Genomic DNA, 21,688 nt, shown 5'->3' with positions numbered 1-21,688 from the left:
CTGCCCGCCTGGACTCGGTGTCTCAAGCTTCCCCGACTTGCCTTAGAGCCGTACATGCTGCACATATGCTTCTGGACAAAACTACTGATATCATCTTAGGACATCCGGTTCTCTTAATGGCGCCGCACGACATAAAAGCTATTCTTGACCAAACTCAACCTAAACATCTGTCGCTGCAGCGTCATATGAGACGCCAATGTTCCCTCTTGATTCCGGATAATGTCACTCTTGTCCGCTGCACCATCCTCAACCCATCCACGCTACTTCCTCTATCCAGGGGGGATGTGGATGATGATACTGATGCTCTAGGTGAACATGCCTTTACACACTCAGAGGATCATGATGGTCTCGGACAGATGCAGGAAGAAGCTGCCTCCAAGAGAAATGTGTCTGAAGACCCACTCCCGCATGCTGACCTGACGTTCTTCACCGATGGTTCCAGATTTGCAGATGAAACAGGAAGATTCCATGCGGGATATGCCGTGGTTACACATGACCAGGATTCATTTAGAAAAGAGAAAGCAGCGGTGTACGTGTCTCAAGACACTTCAAAGCTCTCTTATGAAGTTTTCTCCATTTACATCAAGACAAGACACCGGATGATGAAAAGAAGTCGTGGCAAGAAGCAGGAGCTAAAAAGGATGAAGATGGCGACTGGAGTTAGAACAAAAAGATCTGTACCCCTCGTTGACAGAATGGGCACACGGTATCACCCATAGAGGTAAGAATCAGATGAATGACTTGATTTGGAAGACTTATATGGCACATGGGATTTCTACTGTCACCCAAAAATATTGCAAGTCCTGCTTTGTGTGTGCAACATGCAATCCAGCACCGCCTTAGAAAGTTACTCAGAAATATTTGGCTAAACCACTCTATCCCTTTCAAAGAATTCAAATCAATCATATTCAAATGACAAAAGTAGGGAAGTACGAGTATGTACTGGTAGTGACTGACATGTTCTTGGGATGGCCTGAAGCCTATCCAGTAAACAACATGACTGCCAGAGTGACTGTTAAGAAACTGATGACTGAGGTAGTGTGCAGATATGGAATCCCAGAGGTAATTGAGAGTGACCAAGGACCCGCATTCATTGCAGCACTGACTAAGGAACTATGGACATTGGTAGGGGCCGATTTGGGTTTACATACTCCGTATCACCCCCAGAGCAGTGGTAAAGTAGAAAGGCTAAATGGCACCTTAAAAAACAAAATACTGAAAGCCAGTCAGGTCAAACTTCCTTGGACAGACATTTTGCCCATTGCCTTATATTCAGTCAGAAACACTCTGAGGGGTCGCGCTAAACTCACACCATATGAGATTCTTTTTGGGGGCCTCCAAGGTTGGGTCAATATTTCCCACAATAGCTAGCCTTAGGAAGTGATACTCTTGTAAATTATGTCATTGCCCTTACTAAAGAATTGTCAGTAACACATTCACAAGTTTTATCATCCATTCCAGATCCAGATTTCAGTGAAGGTACTCACACTTTCCAACCTGGTGACTACGTGCTGGTAAAGAAGTTCACCAGAAAGACATCCTTAGAGTTGAGATTTGAGGGTCCCTACCAAGTGCTCCTGACCACTCCTACTTCAGTCAAACTTGAAGGAAGACCAACGTGGATACACGCCTCCCACTGCAAGAAGTTCGTGCCTCCATCAGAACCTTCTACATAATGTTACATATCCTCTATTTTGTGTGTTGTGCCATTCTATACTCATTTGTAGGAGGACAACAGGTCACAATCACCCAAGCAAGGGCTGTGATCACGCACTGATGGGTGAGGGAACCACAGTAGGGACAGAAGGTTAATAAAGTATTTAGGGGGGACTGTTGAGGAGAGCCATAGGCTCAAATACTTAATTAACCTCAAGACATAAGAGATTGAGAGAAAAGACCCACAAAGTGTATTATTTCACCTTACATAAGCTTGTTTAGATCAAAAGATGGCTGCCATTTCCGGTTTCATCACACCATGCTCTGTTCTGGGAGGAAGCTGCATTCTATAGAAGGACTAACTAACCACAGAGCGACACATCGCTTGGAGAAACCCACCCTGATGACCTCATGGATCACGCCCCCTGATGACCTCATGGACCAAACCCCCTGATGACCTCATGGACCACGCCCCCTGATGACCTCATGGACCAAACCCACCCTGATGACCTCATGGATCTGCCCATGGACTAACCAATGAATACATCTGGTTACTCACATTCTAGGGCTAACCGAGCCCCTATTTACAGTTTATATAAGTCTATGTTCGGGTTGAATAAAGACTCTTGGAGCTGTGCCATAGCTGATCAAGGAGAGCTTACATCCGACTGTGTGTGCCTGATGTTATTCTTTCTTGCATGCACTTGATCATATCCATTAGGCCAGGAGCAGGCAACTAGTGAACATATCAAAATGCTCGCCCTAACAAGTATATTGCCAATTTTATGATTTGTTTAGTTTAGGTCATTTCAAAGTAATCCTTTAAAAGACATTTTGAATAGAATTTCCAGGTTTGTGGATTTTTTTGGTTAATTATCCCATCCTCTTCTGGTGTCTTACCTGGCCACATCCAGGGGCAGTGCATACAAATGGTCTGTCATCACTCATATTCTATAGGTCCTTGTGATTACCTATGGGAGACACAGGGATATAGTATTAGCATATATGAGGTCACAGTTTTATATATTAAAAAAAAAAAAACAGAATAAAAAACTTTAATCCATGTCTATATTACAACTTTAATATGTTGAGTTTCTGATCAGTGGGGGTCTCATTTCTTACCTATTATCTCTAAGAATAAAGGGGCAGCAGCGTGGCCTCCTCACCGTTTACTGGGTTCCTGGCCACCCTGTGCCAGAGACTGCAGACAGCCCCATTCACATGAAGACTGTCAATTTCGGAACTGATGGGAGTCTCAGAGCCCACTTATCATAAACTACTGGCATATCCTAAAGATATCCTATCCTATCGATATGCCATCATTTTATGAGAAGGGAATGCAGCTTAACGGGGTATTCCCATCTCCAAGATCCTATCCCAATATGTAGTAGGTGCAGTAATAATAATAATAATATTAGCAACTACCTCCAATCAGAAATGTAGTATAGTTCTCCTGATTCGCTATGTCACTTACCCCATGTGCAGGGCATTGCAGTAGCTTAGGTCTCCATGGTTACAATCACTCATATAGTGACAGTTAGTTAGTTGTTAGCGGTCATAACCATAAATACCCAAGCTACTGCAACTCCCTGCACATGGGGTAAGCGACATAGCAAATCAGAAGAACTACACTACATTTGTAATTATAGGTATTTGCTAATATTATTACACCTACTACATATTGGGATCGGATCTTGGAGATGGGAATACCCCTTTAAGTAATCTCAATTGCTGAAGGGTGTAAGGGAAGAGAAGATGACACATATGTACATTAGTTCTGCTTGTTAAGATTTTGGTCTACTGATTTCATGCATAAAGTCCCACAAGGTTCTGTGCACCATAAAAACAATCCTAGGATGTTCTGTTTCAGAACTGTGTATTGTGCCGTTCTGTTCTATTCTCATGGAAATGTTCATATCAATTAACAAGTAGGTGTTATCATTTTTTTTACCTTGCATCCTTTTGACACTGTCCAATTGGTGCTGTCCCCGTAAGGGTCTTAAAGAAGCTGGTGTACCCGGATAGTTTTTGAAGCAGAAGATGCTTCAGGAAAACGATGGGGGTATTTTTCCTGAAGCATCTTCTCAGGTCGTCTTTGCAGAGGCTTTGCCATCATAATTTTTATTTTTACAAATATAGTGGTGGCTTCCCAGCGGGGTCAAGTCACTTCTTCTAGCTGCGCCATTGCTTTCGAAGTCTGGTGCGGTAAAAAGAAGTTACAAAAGGGGGAACATCTGCACAGCAAGTCGTTTTTTGCATTGCTATGCAGATGTTCATTATTTTTAACGTTTATTGAGCTCTTTTTCAGACGAGTTGCAGGCAGAATCCTCCTGAAAAAGACGCTGTGTGCACATATCCTAAGACTGTAAAGGGACAGAATATTGACAATGGTAATGCCCAGTTGTCTATTTATTACATTCCAAGTAGACCAACGAAGGAACAACACAATGCTAAGGCTATGTTCACACGTTGCTTTTTTCTGCAGGCAAAAAATGCTTTATTGGCAGTAAAAAAAAGCCGCTAACAAAAAGAAGGTTTTGCTGCATTTTTGGTGCAAATTATATGTGCGATTTGTCTACAGTACACGTTTAATATAATTAGTTTTATTCAACAAAAGAAGCAGAAAAAACGTAGGGTTGCACATTACTTTTTATGGTGAAAAAAAGCTGCAAAAACACTGAAATAATTGACAAGCTACAGTTTTCCCTATTCCGTCAGGAAAAAAAACAATCGTGTGCATGCGATTCCTGAAATCTCATAGCTTTTGCTGGTACTGTAAAAAGCAGCTTTTAATTTGCATTAAAAAAACCGCAGCAAAAGAAACGCAACGTGTGAACACAGCCTTAAAAATATCGCTCCGGAACTGTTATTCCGTAAGAAATATAAATATTTACTAAAACAGACATGTCCACACAGATGATAGATCCCGGGGTTTATTGCTCTGTTGCGGCCTCTCTTATATGGTTATAGGACGTTTCACCCCTAGCAGTTCACCCCCAGAAATTTGCCCCCAGCAGTTAGCCCCCAGGTACATTTCGCCCCCGCACATTTCGAACTGTGGGTGATATGTGCGGGGGCAAAACATCCTGGGGGCCAAATGCTGGAGACGAAATGTGCGGGGCGAAATGTACCCTGGGGCAAACTGCTGGGGGTGAAACATCCAATTCCCCTCTTATATGATACATTTTAGATTTAGCTCACAGGGTTACATCTTCTACATACACCTCAGTGTTAAAAGCAATGTCCTTTGCAACCATTTTTTGCCTTTATTAAGGATAGATATATATATATATATATATATATATATATATATATATATATATATATATATATATATATATATATATATATATATATATATATACAGTACAGACCAAAAGTTTGGACACACCTTCTCATTTAAAGATTTTTCTGTATTTTCATGACTTTGAAAATTGTACATTCACACTGAAGGCATCAAAACTATGAATTAACACATGTGGAATTATATACTTAACAAAAAGTGTGAAACAACTGAAAATATGTCTTATATTCTAGGTTCTTCAAAGTAGCCACCTTTTGCTTTGATGACTGCTTTGCACACTCTGGGCATTCTCTTGATGAGCTTCAAGAGGTAGTCACCGGAAATGGTTTTCACTTCACAGGTGTGCCCTGTCAGGTTTAATAAGTGGGATTTCTTGCCCTATAAATGGGGTTGGGACCATCAGTTGTGTTGTGCAGAAGTCTGGTGGATACACAGCTGATAATCCTACTGAATAGACTGTTAGAATTTGTATAATGGCAAGAAAAAATCAGCTAAGTAAAGAAAAACGAGTGGCCATCATTATTTTAAGAAATGAAGGTCAGTCAGTCCGAAAAATTGGGCAAACTTTGAAAGTGTCCCCAAGTGCAGTTGCAAAAACCATCAAGCGCTACAAAGAAACTGGCTCACTTGAGGACCGCCCCAGGAAAGGAAGACCAAGAGTCACCTCTGCTTCTGAGGATAAGTTTATCCGAGTCACCAGCCTCAGAAAATCGCAGGTTAACAGCAGCTCAGATTAGAGATCATGTTAAGGCCACACAGAGTTCTAGCAGCAGACACATCTCTACAGCAACTGTTAAGAGGAGACTTTGTGCAGCAGGCCTTCATGGTAAAATAGCTGCTAGGAAACCACTGCTAAGGACAGGCAACAAGCAGAAGAGACTTGTTTGGGCTAAAGAACACAAGGAATGGACATTAGACCAGTGGAAATCTGTGCTTTGGTCTGACGAGTCCAAATTTGAGATCTTTGGTTCCAACCATGTGTCTTTGTGCGACGCAGAAAAGGTGAACGGATGGACTCTATATGCCTGGTTCCCACCGTGAAGCATGGAGGAGGAGGTGTGATGGTGTGGGGGTGCTTTGCTGGTGACACTGTTGGGGATTTATTCAAAACTGAAGGCATACTGAACCAGCATGGCTACCACAGCATCTTGCAGCGGCATGCTATTCCATCCAGTTTGCGTTTAGTTGGACCATCATTTATTTTTCAACAGGACAATGACCCCAAACACACCTCCAGGCTGTGTAAGGGCTATTTGACCAAGAAGGAGAGTGATGGGGTGCTACGCCAGATGACCTGGCCTCCACAGTCATCAGACCTGAACCCAATCGAGATGGTTTGGGGTGAGCTGGACCGCAGAGTGAAGGCAAAAGGGCCAACAAGTGCTAAGCATCTCTGGGAACTCCTTCAAGATTGTTGGAAGACCATTTCCGGTTACTACCTCTTGAAACTCATCAAGAGAATGCCAAGAGTGTGCAAAGCAGTCATCAAAGCAAAAGGTGGCTACTTTGAAGAACCTAGAATATAAGACATATTTTCAGTTGTTTCACACTTTTTTGTTAAGTATATAATTCCACATGTGGTAATTCATAGTTTTGATGCCTTCAGTGTGAATGTACAATCTTCGTAGTCATGAAAATACAGAAAAATCTTTAAATGAGAAGGTGTGTCCTAACTTTTAGTCTGTACTGTATATATATATATATATATAAATAAATAAAATGTCAAAAAAACTGACCAGCACATCCCAAATGTGAACAGGTGCAAGCTGCAGAAACTGCATTAGATATATAAAAAGAAGGCGCAGCAGCACTCCATTATGGCCAAGATACATAAAGACAATAAAACCATTTAATTTAAACTGTTATTACTCAATAAGCTTTACTTACAAAAAATGGAGGTTCTTAGCGCATAAATTGGCCAATTCATGTGTGCCCATCAACCGCTGCAAGGTGACCTCCCATCTGATGGGTACTACTCTGCCTACATGCCTCTCTTGGGCTTCAAGCCTATAACTCTGGACAGAACATGTCACTTCTGGGCTAAAACACCTACAATTTAAATGGGCTGGTAGAATAGAATATACATCACCTGCTGGTTAAATGGGGGGGGGGGAGTGCAAGGTCCATTTTTTGTAAGTAAAGCTTATTGAGTAATAACACAGTTTAAATTAAATGGTTTTATTGTCTTTATGTATCTTGGCCATAATGGAGTGCTACTGCGCTTTCTTTATATATATATATATATATATATATATATATATATATATATATATATATATATATATATATATATATATATATATATATACACACAGTACAGACCAAAAGTTTGGACACACCTTCTCATTTAAAGATTTTTCTGTATTTTCATGACTATGAAAATTGTACATTCACACTGAAGGCATCAAAACTATGAATTAACACATGTGGAATTATATACTTAACAAAAAAGTGTGAAACAACTGAAAATATGTCTTATATTCTAGGTTCTTCAAAGTGGCCACCTTTTGCTTTGATGACTGCTTTGCACACTCTTGGCATTCTCTTGATGAGCTTCAAGAGGTAGTCACCGGAAATGGTCTTCCAACAATCTTGAAGGAGTTCCCAGAGATGCTTAGCACTTGTTGGCCCTTTTGCCTTCACTCTGCGGAACAGCTCACCCCAAACCATCTCGATTGGGTTCAGGTCTGGTGACTGTGGAGGCTAGGTCATCTGGCGTAGCACCCCATCACTCTCCTCTCTTGGTCAAATAGCCCTTACACAGCCTGGAGGTGTGTTTGGGGTCATTGTCCTGTTGAAAAATAACTGATGGTCCAATTAAACGCAAACCGGATGGAATAGCATGCCGCTGCAAGATGCTGTGGTAGCCATGCTGGTTCAGTATGCCTTCAATTTTGAATAAATCCCCAACAGTGTCACCAGCAAAGCACCCCCACACCATCACACCTCCTCCTGGATGCTTCACGGTGGGAACCAGGCATGTAGAGTCCATCCGTTCACCTTTTCTGCGTCGCACAAAGACACGGTGGTTGGAACCAAAGATCTCAAATTTGGACTCATCAGACCAAAGCACAGATTTCCACTGGTCTAATGTCCATTCCTTGTGTTCTTTAGCCAAACAAGTGTCTTCTGCTTGTTGCCTGTCCTTAGCAGTGGTTTCCTAGCAGCTATTTTACCATGAAGGCCTGCTGCACAAAGTCTCCTCTTAACAGTTGTTGTAGAGATGTGTCTGCTGCTAGAACTCTGTGTGGCATTGACCTGGTCTCTAATCTGAGCTGCTGTTAACCTGCGATTTATGAGGCTGGTGACTCGGATAAACTTATCCTCAGAAGCAGAGGTGACTCTTGGTCTTCCTTTCCTGGGGTGGTCCTCATGTGAGCCAGTTTCTTTGTAGCACTTGATGGTTTTTGCAACTGCACTTGGGGACACTTTCAAAGTTTGCCCAATTTTTCGGACTGACTGACCTTCATTTCTTAAAGTAATGATGGCCACTTGTTTTTCTTTACTTAGAATTTGTATTATGGCAAGAAAAAAGCAGCTAACAGTCTATTCAGTAGGACTATCAGCTATGTATCCACCAGACTTCTGCACAACACAATTGATGGTCCCAGCCCCATTTATAAGGCAAGAAATCCCACTTATTAAACCTGACAGGGCACACCTGTGAAGTGAAAACCATTTCCGGTGACTACCTCTTGAAGCTCATCAAGAGAATGCCAAGAGTGTGCAAAGCAGTCATCAAAGCAAAAGGTGGCTACTTTGAAGAACCTAGAATATAAGACATATTTTCAGTTGTTTCACACTTTTTTGTTAAGTATATAATTCCACATGTGTTAATTCATAGTTTTGATGCCTTTTGTTATAAATCTCCTAGCACTTGTGTCTCCATGGTAACAGACTACAAACAAACGATACATAGTCTGATCCGGCACTGATACTCCCCATCGCTTGACCCTAACATCTTCCTTACATAGCTGCTGTCGACACAAAATCTTAAGATATTTTTAATCGAGACTATTTGCCAATTTACTTATTTTATTTAAATACGGACAAAGTAGTGGTGACAAGGTGTCTGCATATCATGCGGGATCAAAACCAATGATGTTATCACAAGGGATAAGGTGATTTAAAGACCTGGGATAGAAAAAACATTTTGTCCACGTTTAGGATAGGAAGGCATCACAAAACCAAACGCAGGTTTGTTAAAAGACCCTGTATTGTGTCATTGTTCACGTTCCCTCTATTCTGTTTTTTCAGGGCAATAAAAGGGAAGCACACACTTGACCTTAATGTGCCTAAGGTCATCATACATATATTGGAATGTTCACTTACATCCATCATTTAGGGCACAGAAATGGAGGAATTTTTCCTCTTTCGGGATCCATTTACAATGTTGGCATACCCAGAAGGACGTGAAGGTCACATTGGTTTGAATGGATTTTCAGTAAACATTTACCATTTCCCAAATTGGCAAAAAGGAAATATCCTGAGAATGTAAATCATGTTGGCTCTGTCAGTGGCTAGCAGTAAATTTGGATAAAATGTGCAAATCAGAAAATGCAAATGGTCACTGGAAAAATCCAGATATCTTTGCTTCTGCTTATCTCACATTACAAGACATGATACATTTTAGAACTAACAAGGTTCAAAGTTATAAATCTTTTACACCATGTCCTTTGCAACCAATGTTGCTTTTATTAATACAAAGTTGGAAAAAAAAACTAATTTATTACTCTTTAGAATCTCCATCTGTGTCTCCATGGTAACAGACTACAAACAAACCATATGTAGTCTGATCCGGCAGTTCTGCTTCCTATCATTGGTGCAAGTAGGAAAATGCAACTGGTCACCAGAAAAATCCAGAAACCAGGAATGTTCTTCGTTTCTGCCTATCTCACATTACAACACATGATACATTTTAGAGGAAGCACAACCGGGAATACAGAGAAGGAAGAAGAGATAGTTTTTTATACTTTACCAAACAGAAAAATGTTTCCTCTTTGGGCATTGTTTTTGACTCTGTTTACTCTGGGGTTTACCCATAGCAATGTCCACCTGTGCCAAAATTATATTACAGCAATGCTCCATCCCCATCTTTAAAATAATCACCTTGTCCCCTTCATTTGTTATAAGGCACAGCTGCATAGATTTTATTGTGACCGTGGCTGGAATTAAAATATTACCCTATCCATAGGATGGGGGATAAAATACTGATCACTGGAGGTCCGACAGCGATTCTGAGAACCAGGGCTCTGGAACACAGAAATGGACTCTGCAGGGCCCCAGTCTTGAATGATGTAGATATGTGCATGCTCGACAGTCCTATACACAATGAATGGAGCAGAGGTCGAGCATACGCATATCCATTGCATTCAAGACAGTTCCGGGGTTCGAGAACTCGTGTTCACAGACTCGCTGGGGGTCCCAGCAATCACCAAGCTATACCCCATCTTCCAATGGATTAGGGGGTAACATAATTTTAGGAATAACCCTTTTAATCTATCAGGAGAGGAGAGAGAGAAATGTGTATTAGAGTCCAGAGGATTGCATAGCCTGGACACAAGTGTAGCAAACCCTCAGCAGTATGATAGCTCAAGTTTTCAGTTTTCCATTCACAAGAACATATTTTCTCAATCTTGAAACTAGCAAGGAAGTGAATAAGCAGAATATATTAGAAAGTAGAACTTTTCAATATGTGATAATTCAGCTTTAGAATCAGAAACCCCCCTTCGAAGAAAGTTTCGCCTGAATTTAGGTTTCGCTTGGAAAGGGAGGCACTGTGAAAACAAACTCTATCCTCAATCAACTGAGCACAACATACGGTCATTCAGCTGCGATGTGCTATTAGATCAGGTCAATATTTGCAGGGAGCAGCATGATACACAGCGACACAAAGGAACAGAAGCTCAGCAGATGCTTTTTTTTTGGGGGGGGGGGGGTGGAGGTGAACGACACTTCGCCCCATATACTATAATGGATACATTATAATGCAAGAGGAGATGGAGTTTTACAGTATAAATATAGAAAAAGTCTTTAAGTCTTTATTAATAGAACCAACATGTAACAAGTAGATAGAAAATACATATAACAGACAATTAAAATATGTGTTTAGGATCAACAGAATACCTAGCCAGCCAGTCAGTTCATCAAAGGTAAGTTTCTATATAAGTAATTAGATAAGGAGTATTCTAGGGCAGATCAAGCTAAAGGGGTAAACCTGGTAGCCATATTGGCTGACCAAGTAATGGTTTATACATGTCAGTGATGATAGTAAGCGTCTCAATCACATACCGTATTTACCCATAGAAAAGTACAAAAATTCAATAAATATATAAATTATTCTATTCAGCACTTCTTAGCCCAACAGGACCGTCAGTCTGCTAGATGAGAGTGTTATGGGCTCTCCCCGACGTGCGTTTCGCGTGGATAGTGCCTTGCTTTTTCAAGAGAAGGTGTATGGTGTTCACCTTCACAATACTGCAAATCAACCCCCAACAAAAAATGATTCTGGGTTCTTGGTTATTAATACAATGGATACATGTTCTAACCCTAAATACATAGGTAGAGCAAGTACAAGAAAATCACATGAGTGAAAAGGGCCTAAATGGAACAAGTACTAGATTATGCCCAATTGAACCCCTTAATGATGGCTAATTTGCCTTTTTATGGCTATGTCTTTAGAATATGGCGCTGCACGAGGTTCCCATGATGCACTGGGACAGGTGATTGACTAATGACAGTCCAGCTCCTGCTCTAACAGCAGATATCAGAGAGACCACTGATCCCGGCCAAACAGGGCTGTGAAGAGGGTAAGCGAAACCTCCAACACCGACTCCCTCATACATGGCTCATGTTTAAGTGATAAATTTACTGTAGCACAGATTCATCTCAGCTAAAAGTCTAGACCCTTAGATCAGGAATAGGACAGACATTTATAGGACATTTCATAACTTTCCCAAATTCTTATGAAAAAATATTCCCCCACAAACTGCATTGAACTACTGTACCCAATTTATTATATAATTTTCGGAGTCGGTCCATTTTATACTGATTCAGACTCTACCAAAGTGGGCTCCGACTCCACAGCCCTGCGGCCAAATAACCCATTAAATGCATTAAGAGTAATCCCTACAGAATTAATGTAAAGCGGGCTCTCCTCCCTTCGATCTGGTCACCAGTGACACAATTAGGGACTGGGGAATTCCTTCGTAGTTATCCTTTAAGAAGTCATGCACTACTTTTCCATTAATTACCTATCCGTAAAATCAATGTTTGATCGGCGGGGGTCCCACATCCGGCACCCCCGCCTATCAGCTGTTATCGGTGCCGACGGCCAGAAGTACTTACATGCGGTGCTTGGCCGTCAAGCAGTAGTGGCCGGGGCTGGTACTACACATCTGCCTCCTATTCAATTCAATGGGAGGCGGATGTGCAGTACACCGCTGCAGCCACTACAACTAGACGGCCAAGCACCGCATGTAAGTACTTCCGGCCGCTGGCACCGATAACAGCTGATCGGCTGGGGTGCTGGGTGTGGGACCTCGGCCGATCAATCATTGATGCCCTATCCTATGGATAGAGCATCAATGAAAAAGTAGTGGACAACTTCTTTAAGGACCTATAAAGCAACCCAAGGCTGTTTGTACAGTAGAATTGATGTTCGGGTAGGATGTATTGTACTGGGTGAACAGAAAACAGCCGGTGTCACAGTAACACTGAAGATAATATTATTATGAATGAGCAGGCAATTACATTATTCATTTAAAATTAAGATGTGAAATAGTAATCCCATAATGGGTTATTGCCAAGACTGTGGATAATGTACTGACGTCTCTGGCTCCTTGCAATCCTGAGCACCAGGCTCTGCAGACCCCACTTGGAATGGAGCAAAGCTGCCCCATGCTCAACCTCCGCACCACTCCTTGTCTGGAAATGTCTGGGGCGTGACAGCTGACGTCATGCTGATTGACAGTTGGCACCCCGAGGTTAGGAAGTGGAGAGCTGGCTGTCAATCAGCATGACGTCGGCAGTAACATCCAGTCAACAGAGCAGAGCGGAAGAGAAGCCGCTGCTCTGTCATAATTGGAAGCCGCAGCATTGCTGGCAGGAGCCATCTGTGAGCACTCTGTGCCAGCAGGGCACAACAGGCAGGTAGTTAGCGACTACCAGCCTGTTAGTCCTTATGCTCATAATAAAAAAAATTATATCGTTCCGAATAACCCCTTTAATAGGTTAGAAGTATATTTACAAAATGTATAAGTACATCCAAGGTCCCTGCCTTTGATGTGGGCTCTGAAGCTGAGCCCGCATATTTCCCAGCACATGACAGCTGATCTGATCAGTTGTCATATAACCTTACCTGCTGCAGGTTGATCAGAGATCAACCCACGGCTGTTAACCAGTTAAATGCCGCTGTCAATCACTGACAGTAGCATTTAACACACACCAGTCGGAAAAGCGTCACAAGTCCCGCTCATCGGCCCTCTGTCACGTTATCGTGGGACGCTGATGGGTTGTCATGACAGCCGGGGGTCTATAGAAGACCCCCGTACCTATCATTATAAATCTCCTATGAACGCCGGCTCGTGGCCACCATTCATAGGAGATCGTGATTTTAGTACAAGCGATCAGACGATCATAGCTTCAAGTCTCCTAACGGGACAGTGGAAGTCAGTAAAAAAAGTTTTAAAAAATAATATGAAAAAACAAACACAAGTTCAAATCACCCCCCTTTTTCTCCATTGACAAAAAAATTAAAAATGCATATATTTAGTATGGCTGAGTTCAGAATAGCTCGATCAAAATATAAAGTAAATTAATCAGATTGGTAAAAAACGTAACGAGAAAAAAATTGAACCACCAGAATTACCTTTTTTTGGAAGCTGCAACGTTGCAATAAAAATGCAATAACAGCCGATCAAAACATAGTATTTACACCAAAATGGTATCAATAAAAACGTCAGCTCAGGGCACAAAAAATAAGCCCCCAGACCCCGAAAAATTAAGACGCTACAGGTCACGGAAAATGGTGAAATAAGAAAAAAAATAAATAAATAAATAAATTGCTTACAAATTTGGGATTTTTTTTCACCACTTAAAGAAGAACCTATACATGTTTGGTATCTACTAACTTGTACTGACCTGGAGAATCATGATGGCAGGCCAGTTTTGGCATTTTGTGAACGTGGTAAATAAAAAAAACACAAATTAATTGTGGAATTGCACCACACTTTCCAGTGCACTATATTGTAAAATCAGTGGTTTCGTTCAAAAGTCCAACTCGTCCCTCAAAAAACAAGCCCTGATACGGCCATATTAATGGAAAAAAAATGATGGCTCTGGGAAAAGGGGAGGAAAAAACAAAAGCGCAAAAATGGAAAATCGCAAAAGGGGTTAACAAAAATGGGGAAAAAAGTGACAAAAACGCCATGATTTACTAAAAGCTACATTTCTGTGCACAGAAAACAAAAACACCAACGCTTTTTAGGTATCTACATGACCGTAATAGTCTGAAGAATTTATTGAGGGTATGTAAAAATAAAATAATAATATTGCTGAAAAATGTCTAGATTTCTGCTGCAAAAAAACCCCAAAGGAAAAAAAAAAAAAGTCTCCTGCATAAAAAACATAAGACCTCGTTCAGACACATCAGTAATAAGAGTTTCGGACGCTGAGACAGCAGTGATGAGGCCACAATCACAGGCCACCCCCCCAATATTAGGGGCGCCCCGCCACCAGCCATGATGGAGGGTGGTCACACATTACAATCTATAGCGGGGCGTCCATGTCGGACGCATTGGTGACTTCACAGTGGAAATAACGGAGCAGCGGGAGACATTTTTTTTCTCAGCTTGATCAATAAACGTTACACACAAATAAAATGAAGTTTCAACTCCTCCGGGAGATCACGACAGACAGCGGAGGACACGGCGGGATCGGGAAGCCATTGTGGTGTCGCCATGGAAACGCTGATCACCCGTACAGTGCTGATGACCGGTCACCATCACCTGGCGGGTACATTCTAGACAGGTCAGTGGTGGGACTGGTCCTGGGGGGGCGAGGGAGAAGAAGGATGCTGTTACCATGGTAACCAGACATCATGGCAGACGGCGCGCAATGCTGCAGCCCAGGCCCCTGCTCCTCAGCATCAGTTCTCCAATCCTCCTACCTGACAGCACAGGGGGGAAGGTCACCGTCCTGCCACCTCCGATCACTGACCACTACCGCTATGCTCCGCCATGTTACCGGGCAGCCGCAGGTTATATCGCGACAGCTGCAACCTCCGTGTTTACAAACTTACCCCTTTACAAGGGCTGAACCTTGCTCAAGGCCAAATCCCACCAGCTCCCTGTCAGGATATCGCGATATCTCGCTTGACAGTAGGGCGGGAGGGGGGAGGGGGAGTGTGATCGCTGCCTGCTGCTCCGGCTGTGGGAAGAGGAGCCAGTACAAGGGGTTACGTCATCGAAACAAGCGCTGGCCTGCCAGTAGCAGCAATGGCGGCTGCACAGCCATGTGTGGGTGGAGCCAAAGCCGGAGTCAATGCATTTTACTTCCTAGTTGAGAGCATGCGCATGCGTGTTGGAAACGTCGTTACTGTAGTGAGTGCAGTGCCGGTCGGATGTTGTCTGGTGCTGACATGTAATGTCCGTGGTTACGATCATACTACAGGAATTGGAGCCCCAGATACGTCACTGGTTTTCCACCAGTTCACTGCCTGGGCAGTTTTCTATGCAGTCAGTGACAGATGCCGGCTGCCATAACTGGAGTTGTGTTGCAGGGCTGATCTGTCATTGACCGCTGCACAAGGTTGGACTGCCGGGATTGGAGCATTCTCAGATCACAGCAGTTAGGCCACGGCCCCACTATCAGTATTCGGTCAGTATTTTTTCTCAGGAGTGGGAGCCAAAACCAGGAGTGGGTGATAAATGCAGAATTGGTGACTTGTTTCTATTATACCTTTTCTCTGATTGTTCCTCACGTGGTTTTGGCTCCCACTCCTGAGAAAAAATACTGACCAAATACTGACCGAATACTGATAGTGGCCTTACTCTGGTAATGGCTTTAACCTCTTCAGGACTGGGCAATTTTTCGTTTTTTTGCTCTTTTGTTTTCTCCTTTTCCTCCCAAAGATTCATCTTTTTTTTAATAATTTTCCATCCACATTGCTGTATGAAGGCTTGTTTTTGTTTTTTGTTTTTCTTTTGGACGAGTTGTAGTTTTGAATGACACCATTTATTTTACTGTACAATGTGCTGAAAAATGGTAGAAAAATTCTGCGTGTACAATGAAATTGTGAAAAATATGCAATTCCAACATTGTTTTGCAAAGACCTGGTAACACGAGTCGCCAGGTCGGTACAATTAAGGCGATACCAAAATTACATTTTTTTTAATTAAATGGGTTATCCACCTTTATGGACATTTTGTTTTTTCTGGCCTAAACGCATGTAATTGGGTTTCATTACAAAATTTGCCCCCTATAGCCGCTGTATTACGCGGTCTGTTACTACCTGCTATCTGTATCTGTATTTTATCAGATATGTTGGGGGACATGATTCTGTGGCACTTACTATTATATCGGTAGGACAGGTTCTCCTCCTGCATTTCTCCAGTCCATACAATGGATGGTGGAGGGTCCCACAGTCTCCTCCAATAGAAAACCTCACATGAGAGAGCTGCTTTTCTATTGGAGGAGCCTGATGGGCGAGTCTAGTCACATGATCATCCACAACCTGCCGCCATTGTATGGACTGGAGAGCTGCAGGAGGAGAACCTGTCCTACCGATATAATAGTAAGTGCCACAGAATCATGTCCCCAACGCATCTGATAAAATAAAGATAATGTTGCCGACCCCGGTAAGTCATTCTACAGCCAGCAATAGACCGTGTAAGGCCACGTTCACACGTTCAGTATTTGGTCCGATTTTACATCTATATTTATAAGCCAAAACCAGGAGTGGAAAAGTATAATAGAAACACATCACCACTTCTGTATTTATCACCCACTCCTGGTTTTTGGCTTACAAATACTGATGTAAAATACTGACCAAATACTGAACGTGTGAACGTGGCCTAATGTAGATGCTATAGGAGGCAAACTATGCAACATTTTTAAAGAAACCCAATCGCAAAAATGATTTTTAGGCCCAATGGCATGAATTAAGTTTAAGGGAACCTGACAGGTCCCCAATGCCCTCCAAACCACCAGCATTTGTATCTTTTTTTAAACCTAACAAGCCCTTTGTTACATTAACAGATCTAGAAAAAGTATTTCTAAAGTCTGTTTTTCTTATGCTAATTAGCCTTTTGAATAGTCCATGGGGCATTGGTTTCCCCAGACTAGTCCTCCCACTCAGCATGTTATCACACCACTGTGGGTGTGATAACATGATTTGCAAGAGCTGTCCTCATGACCAGCTACTTGCAAACTCGCAGATGCGCACAACTTGCTTTCATTCACATCATTGCACCTCTGAAGCCTCCTAGAAGTGCAGAAGAAGCTTCTTTGCCTCCTCCTTTTGACGTCAGGATTCTTGTCTGCTTCCAGAAATGTCAGGCATATTCTCTTAAACTCTCAAGAGTTTCAGAGAAGATATAGTTAGAAAATTTGGAAAATCCGGCTGAAATAGCCAGTTATAAGACTAGGCCGGGCCAGATCGATACCTACAGGAGAAACTGTCAATAACCTGGAGCGGCACAGGGAGAAACTTGCCGAGGGCAGTGCAGGACTAGTCTCGTCTCGTCTCGTCTCCTGCCAGTATCCGCTCCATCTCCACCCCACCCTCTTCTTTGATTGACAGCTCTGGCTTCATAGAGCCAGAGAAGGGTGGAAATAGATGGAAACCAAGATGGTGGGAAGGTGTATATAAATGATTGGCCCCACCGTGATGCACAGAGCACCTGTACTTTGTCAGCACAGAATGACTGTTCAAACTGAGTCCCTTTACAGGGTACATGTCATCTCGATGTGACCCTCAAATCTATTTTTATTGGCCATTAGATGAAAAAATTAATCACCTCTAATCTTTATGCTGTTGGTTTTGCCCATTAGTAATAGATGAATCAAATCAGGGTCTCAGACAGAGTAATATAAGCTAATGAGCACCCTCCTATCCTGGGCACCCCTCCTATCCTGAGCACCATGGTCCCATCAAGCAGCTGATTGTTTGCAGATCCCTTTATTCTGATGATTTTTTATCCAGTATAGGCCATTACAGAGGTTCTCCGCTACTGGACAACCCCTTCTTTTAGAAAAGTAGAGTCTAGTTAACTGCAGAGCCACTGAGCTCAGTGATTGTCTAAAGCAGTGATGGGCACTTTAGTCATAATGTCATCACTACAGCCAAAACAGAAACATCAGAGCCGCAGCGTCGGGGAGGTGGACCGAGAGAGGGTGAGTATTATCTGCTTGTTTTTTTACTACTAACTTATCTGTTGGGATTGACTTTTCTAAGGGTTGGTTCATGTTGAGTTTTTTGAGCAGAAACTTCCAAGTTTTTGAGGAGGATTTGGAGCCTTTGCTCCGTTTCTGCTCCAAAGATTCAATGTGAACATACCTTAAAAGGTGGAAAACGCCTTTATTGGCTCTTCTTTGCAGTCCCAATTAATTCAAACACTCTATACTTACCTCCCAGATTGACTTTGATCTCAGTGCTAGCCCCCCACTGGTCACATGACATAAGGTTACATGACCACTGTAACCAATCAGTGGCCACTGATCGGCTGCAGCCTTCAGTATTCCATCAGAGGGGACTTCCATATTAAAAAGGGGCATGTAGGAATCCTGCTAGCTTTGAACTTTTAATAGGTGAGGTGCATCTCAAGCTCTACTTGGATCAAACTTTTTGCCAAAAAACATTTATAGTTTATCAATGACCATTGCTCTTTCATATAAATTTGCATGAACGTTCCCATGCGTGGCCCATACTGGGCATTTCTACAATGTGTCTTCATTCACGACGTACATGACTAGGACTGGGGGAATGTTTGTGTGTCATGTGGAAATTGTCCCAACCTCCATAGTAGCTTATCTGGACAGATGTGAATTGTCTAAAGTGTTAATTTCTGTGCAAAGTCTGAACAAGTGAGCACCATGCAGAGCCAAGACATGCAAGGAATTTTTTTTTCCCCCCACGTTTATATCCACAACTACACTCAGTGGTTTCCACTCTTACTGTTGTGCTAGTTTAGGTTCCTGCTTTATACTAGGGCACTTGCTGTGAGGCCCTGCTGACTACTCATTACCTCTGTACAGTAGCCCTGAGCACCAAACAGTCACAGGGATTATACATCCAGCGGGTTCCTCTTGGATGCAGATAAATGTTCTGTGGGATCCAGGTCATTTGCCTCATTTACTGCACATCATGTGCGCACTCTGCTAGTTCTGCCCATAAATGCAATTAGCATGTTTCCCCAGCAAATAACCCAGAAACCAGACCCTTTGGTTGCCCTACTACACTTCTCTGAAAATAACTTATAGTACTAGAGTTCGAGACAGTCCTCACCCCCCCCCCCCCCAAACTTTCCATGTTATACTCTATTAACTAATCTGGGACCAGGCCATTTCTCATTTTTGCACTTTTTGCCTAAAAGCAAAATAAAGCATGACTTTCTTTTCATTTACAAAGTTATTTTTTTTTTTTTTTTTTTTTTTTTTGCAGGCCGAGTTGAAGTTCTGAATAACACTGTTCATTTTAACATACTAAAAAAAAAAATTCCAAGTGAGGTGGAATAAGCAATCCCACCATTGTCTTTTGGGGCTTTAGTTATATGGTGATGATTGAACAGTAAAAAATGACCTGGTAACATGATTTTACATGTCAGTACAACAAAAGCAATATCAATTTTATATATTAGTGGTAAAAAAAAAAACCCCTCAAAACTCATGGAAGTTTTGTATCACTTTTTTTTTTTTTTTTTAGGCCAAAATACAAGTGTGGCAGTGACTGGTGCCTGCAGTAGGCCCCTGGCAAACCATTGGCATCCCACACTCAGGCTGCCAAGACATGTGCACACTGGCCATGAAATCTTTTAAATGATGCTGTCAGCGAACGCCAGCAATCTGAGCTAGCACCTTCCTTGTATTGAGGGTCTTCGATGCACAGCCCACTCTTCTTCTGCACCCCAACATACACATCACGGTGCACAAAAAGATGTTAAACATCCAAACGGTTATGCTAAGTAGAACTCATTATAAATGATTGCTCAGATTAGACCTTAGTGTAAATTCCAACATCCATGCACAGACCGCAGGTCTCCCCGACCCGAAATTGGCAGCCTTCTAGAAGCTCATGGGTCTGTCAAGTTCAGGTCATGAGACCTACAGCCAGTCCATACTTGGACCATGTTTCACAGATGTCTAAATTCTTTTAATTAGGGTGTTCGGATTCTAGGACCCATTGCTGATTTAGGTAGCAATTGTATTTGGAGAAAGCCAAATAAGCCCCTATACGTTCTCACTGTGTAAACACCATGTACACAGTACATAGACTGCAGAGTCACTTTTGGTCGAAGGAAGACCGAATTCAGCCTTTACCAATGTTCTCCATCTCCAATCCTCAAGAGCCACCAACTGATTGTGTATTCAGGATTTCCTTAGTATTGCCATCAGCTGTTTACACTAAGGAAATCCTGAAACCATGGGCTGGTGACTTGAGGACTGGAGATGGAGGAACACTGCCCTACAGAATACTGGAGGTCAATGGGAGAGAAGCAGCAGATTGTGCTGTAGTTATTTAGCTTATCCAGAGCTGGATTACTAGCTACAGTGCTATATAATGTTCTTTATGCTGCTACTAAATGTGTGAAAGAGCAAGAATCTTTATGTGGATATAGGCACCATCACTGAACTGAAGACTAGACAGCCTGAAATGATAAGTTCAATATAATTAAACATATTTAAAGACATAAGTGTAAGTATTTAATCATCCTATTGATATTACAGTGGTTTATCTGATTGCAGGGATCAAGCTGCTGATACCAGGCACAGCTCTACTGCAGGGTGTATGTCATTTGCACAGCTAACCACAGTGAGTGCACTACTTGGTATTCTGCATTCTCTGAAAGTTATGGTGCACCTATTTTTGCCATTTTACTTTATAGACTATGGAGCAGTAGTCAAGCATGTCTAGCTTCACTCACTCCTCACAGCACAACAGACCAAGGACATTCTAGTGATCAGTGAAGCACAACACTGGTGGCCATTTTCCACCTAAACTATGGCAAGATTAAATTTTAGGAGACCACATACAAGTTACAGTGATGATAGGGGCCCAGGTTAAAGAAATAAAAATACTCTAGTAATGACCTTGTGGTTGGGATTGAGTGCAACGTGTCAGTCTTTGCTACCATGTAGAATAATAAAAACTGAGCCTGACAGTATATTATAGAACAAGCAGATGAGGTGTAGAGCACCACCAGCATGTTTTTTTTTTTTTTCAATGCTGCAGTGGTGTTATAAACACAAGTCCTCGGCCTCTGGTCACACTTGCCCTTTGATATCTTCACTATTTCAGCACCACTAGGGTCCTTTGGTGCCATCTTGTGAGGATAACTTCCAACTGGCCCAACAAACTCTCAATGCAAGTCTATGTGAGCCAGAATAACGCCCTCAGACTAACATTGATTAGTGACCTCTGGCTCACTCCAGGAAACACTGGAGCAATATGGAAGATCACAAACTGCAGAAGTGGAGGCAAGAAACAGCAGAAGGTGATTAGACAAGGGG

The 21,688-nt window shown here is 42.2% G+C and overlaps 1 protein-coding gene across 4 annotated transcripts in view; it reads right to left on the bottom strand.

The window, feature by feature from the left end:
• The window catches only part of ATF2 (activating transcription factor 2), a 99,563-nt gene extending 84,160 nt beyond the window's left edge, over window positions 1-15,403 (bottom strand). For 2 of the 4 annotated variants that reach the window (XM_073646894.1, XM_073646897.1), the window contains exons 1-2: window positions 15,261-15,403; window positions 2,557-2,627 (exon numbers count right to left, since the gene is read on the bottom strand). In XM_073646894.1, the coding sequence (XP_073502995.1) occupies window positions 2,557-2,604 (48 nt within the window). In that variant the 5' untranslated portion in view covers window positions 2,605-2,627; window positions 15,261-15,403. Of the gene's footprint in view, window positions 1-2,556; window positions 2,628-14,833; window positions 15,009-15,128 lie in introns of all 4 variants that reach the window. The other 2 variants (XM_073646896.1, XM_073646895.1) reach the window with 2 other exon arrangements.
• Window positions 15,404-21,688: the final 6,285 nt, after the last annotated feature.

This window comes from Phyllobates terribilis, unplaced genomic scaffold (genome assembly GCF_046119375.1).
Source record: "Phyllobates terribilis strain yellow unplaced genomic scaffold, ASM4611937v1 Scaffold_9__5_contigs__length_417890890, whole genome shotgun sequence".
Classification (NCBI taxonomy): Eukaryota; Metazoa; Chordata; class Amphibia; order Anura; family Dendrobatidae; genus Phyllobates; species Phyllobates terribilis.
Note: the sequence above shows the minus strand (reverse complement) of the source record. Positions and strands in the feature narration are given on the sequence as shown.